We start from the raw sequence: 2,909 nt of genomic DNA on the forward strand, positions 1-2,909 counted from the left end.
GAACCGCCGTGCGTTGATGGAAAGGGATGTGAAATAAACGCCAAGCAGCATGGGTGAAAGGGGTCACAAGATGGAACCAAACAGTAAAACTAATGTAAATGTTATAGTGAAAGAACAGGTCTCTTTATAACAGGAGAGAAATCTCTCTGTTGTCCGTCAATTAATCAGTGCCATTCATCAGTGAGTAACATTATCTTGGGATGGAAAATCTTTTGCTCCCATGAAACAATCCATTAAGTTAATAGACGTGGCTCTAGGTAACTTTCCTCTTCCACCCACCTCATGCCTGATTTTGTAGAGGAAGCTAATATTCTTCAATATGCTCACCAAATCCCATGGAGACTTACCCAAGAGAGTGAATGTATCTTAGGGAGCAGTTCACAGAGAACAGAGGAGACTGTTTAAAACAGGATGGATCCCTCCTGTCACGGGCGAGTGGCCAGGCCGTGAGGACGGAGGCATCGTGACCAAGTCTTCGGCCTGAGGACCTCGCCTCCCACGCGGCGAGAAGGAGGTGCCTGAGCAGTTCTCCGCGGCTCGGCCTGAAACACGGGGCCAGCGTGGTCTGCGGTTTGGCGCCCCCGAGGGTCTCTGTGGGAGACGCCCTCGGGAGAGAGCGACACGGAGGCGCAGGGAACCCTGCTGCTTCGCGGTGGAAGCTCCCTGGCGGGACGGGGGGGGGGGTGGCACTGAGGCGGAAGGGTCGCATTGCAAAAGTCAGCATTTTGGAACTTCTGGCCAGAGTGGGTCTAGGTAACTATTATCGAGCGCAGAAATCGGCAGATAAAAATGGATGGGAAGCCCGCAACGCGGCCCGACTAACCACCCCAGCATTGCTAGGAGTGGCCCACGGGACAACCGGGCGCCGAGGGCCCCTCAGGCACAAAAGAAGGTGACAGCACAGGCTGGCGGCTGTCAGGGCGGCGGCTTTGGGGGCTGCGAGAAGACGGCGAAGGGACTGAGCGGAGGGGAAAACCACAGGCACGGACAACAAACACACACAGACACGAACCACACACAGACAACAAAGGCACAGACAACAGTGGCGATGACTGGGGGGCGGGGGGGGCAGAGGAGAGTGAGGGGGAGAGACGGTGGCGGAAGGGGGCGTGGCCTGGGGTGTGAACGCGCCACACGATACACGGGTGATCGGCTGTAGAATTGTACACTGAAACCTACTAATTTTACCAACTAACGTCGCCCCAATACAGTCAATAAAAGTATTTATAAATAGCAAAAATGATAAATTAAAAACTGAAAGCACACAGAATACCTACCAAGTATTTTTCTCGTTCCAAATTAAGCCTGACCCGGGTCACATGAACTCTCCACATTGACCTATGAAGACACAAACGGCACGGGAGACCGCAACATACGGAAAGGATCACGGAAGCCACGAACCATGTTTAAGGTATACGGACGCCACAGGACGGTAACACGGTTTCCTCGAAAAGCAAAGGTCCTGAAAGAAGGACTGGACGAAAAACGGCCACAGCCCTAAAAAGCGTCAAGCAACAGTACGTCTCCTGGAACGGCATTACTGTGAAAAAGTTACCTATAAAAATATACTCGTGATTCGATCAAGGAAACCTGAGCGTGAACCAAATATTAGAAGATTTTAAGAAAGCTTGTCCTAATTTCCGTGTGACTATGGCATCGCAGTGACATATGGGCTTTTTTTTAAAAAACACTCACCGTGCGATTTTTTTAAAAACGCACTGAGTCCTTAGGAGGAAAGGGGCAGCGCCCGTCCCGAATGCGCCCTAAAGGGCCGGCGAGCCGCCGGGTCGCAGAGCTCCCTGGGGGAAAGTGAGCGCGCGGCACACGGACAGTTGTTAAACCCCGACGGTGTGTGTGTGAAGCTTCGAAACACGGTGCTCTACATCCTCAGGCCTGCGGGACACACACTCACGGAAGTGAAAAACACACACGGGCAAAGGCCACCTGAGCACCAGGACGCCCCACAAAGAGGAGGGGGATTTTTCACTGCCTAGAGGACCCTCACATCACATGAGCAGATGTGAGACCAGAGTTTTAAAACTCAACATCTTGGCGGCCAGCCCGTGATCGGAGAGCAGGGAAGTGTTCTCAGCTGAACGCACAGAGGGCGAGTGAGGGCCGCGAGGAGCGAGCGGAGCAGCCAGCTCATTAGAGGCTGGCGGCTGGATCACAGGCACGCGGAGTCAACAGCCCAGCCACCTGGCTGACGAGGCCCGCGCCCCGTTGTCCCATAAAACAAAGACTCCGGAAGGGCACCAGGGCAAATTAGCAGGAAATATGTCAGGAGCAGCCCTGTGCTGTGCCCCGCCCACCACGGAGGCGCATATAAAAGGACCAGAGCGGCAGGGCCGCTCACACTGCAGGCCCTGACTCCCTGCTGCCAACCACACCTTCGCTGCTGAAACCATGAGCTGCTACGGCAACTACTACAGCAACTACTACGGCGGCCTGGGCTCCGGCTCCGGCTGCAACGGCCTGAGCTGGGCCTACGGGGGCTGCGGCCTCGGCGGCCTGGGCTGCGGCTACGGCTGCGGCCTCGGCGGCCTGGGCTGCGGCTACAGCTGCGGCCTCGGCGGCCTGGGCTGCGGCTACGGCTGCGGCTACGGCGGCCTGGGCTGCGGCGTGTACGGATATGGTGGCAACCGCCCGTCTTTCTGCAGGAGATTCTGTTCGTACGGGTTCTACTGAAAGGCTCCCCGAGACCCTTGCCTGGTGGGTCCTAGGCTTCCAGGACCTGCCTCCAGGATTCTTCACGGAACAGTCAACTTCCCCTTTGAAAAAGTCAGCATAACCCTGAAGCATCTCCAGAAAATAGGTCAGACTCCGCAGGCCTCCCCCGGGGCCCCCGAGTCACCTGGAATGTTACCCCATCTTTTCTCCAAAAGCTTTTCCTTTGGTATTTGACTGAC

The 2,909-nt window shown here is 55.6% G+C and overlaps 1 protein-coding gene across 1 annotated transcript; it reads left to right on the forward strand.

Annotated features, from left to right (window-relative positions):
• The first annotated feature begins 2,406 nt into the window (after positions 1-2,406).
• Positions 2,407-2,688, forward strand: LOC129073743 (keratin-associated protein 20-2-like). Its single transcript, XM_054577408.1, has one exon. It carries the CDS (start codon positions 2,407-2,409, stop codon positions 2,686-2,688), a length of 282 nt encoding a protein of 93 aa, XP_054433383.1.
• Positions 2,689-2,909: the final 221 nt, after the last annotated feature.

This window comes from Pteronotus mesoamericanus, unplaced genomic scaffold, assembly GCF_021234165.1.
Source record: "Pteronotus mesoamericanus isolate MK-2021 breed Mesoamerican mustached bat unplaced genomic scaffold, CSHL_Meso_final contig_116, whole genome shotgun sequence".
Taxonomy (NCBI): Eukaryota; Metazoa; Chordata; class Mammalia; order Chiroptera; family Mormoopidae; genus Pteronotus; species Pteronotus mesoamericanus.

Bases quoted from the DNA above. Each gene is read 5' to 3' on its own strand.
- LOC129073743 (XM_054577408.1), top strand. From the start codon at position 2,407: ATGAGCTGCTACGGCAACTACTACAGCAACTACTACGGCGGCCTGGGC.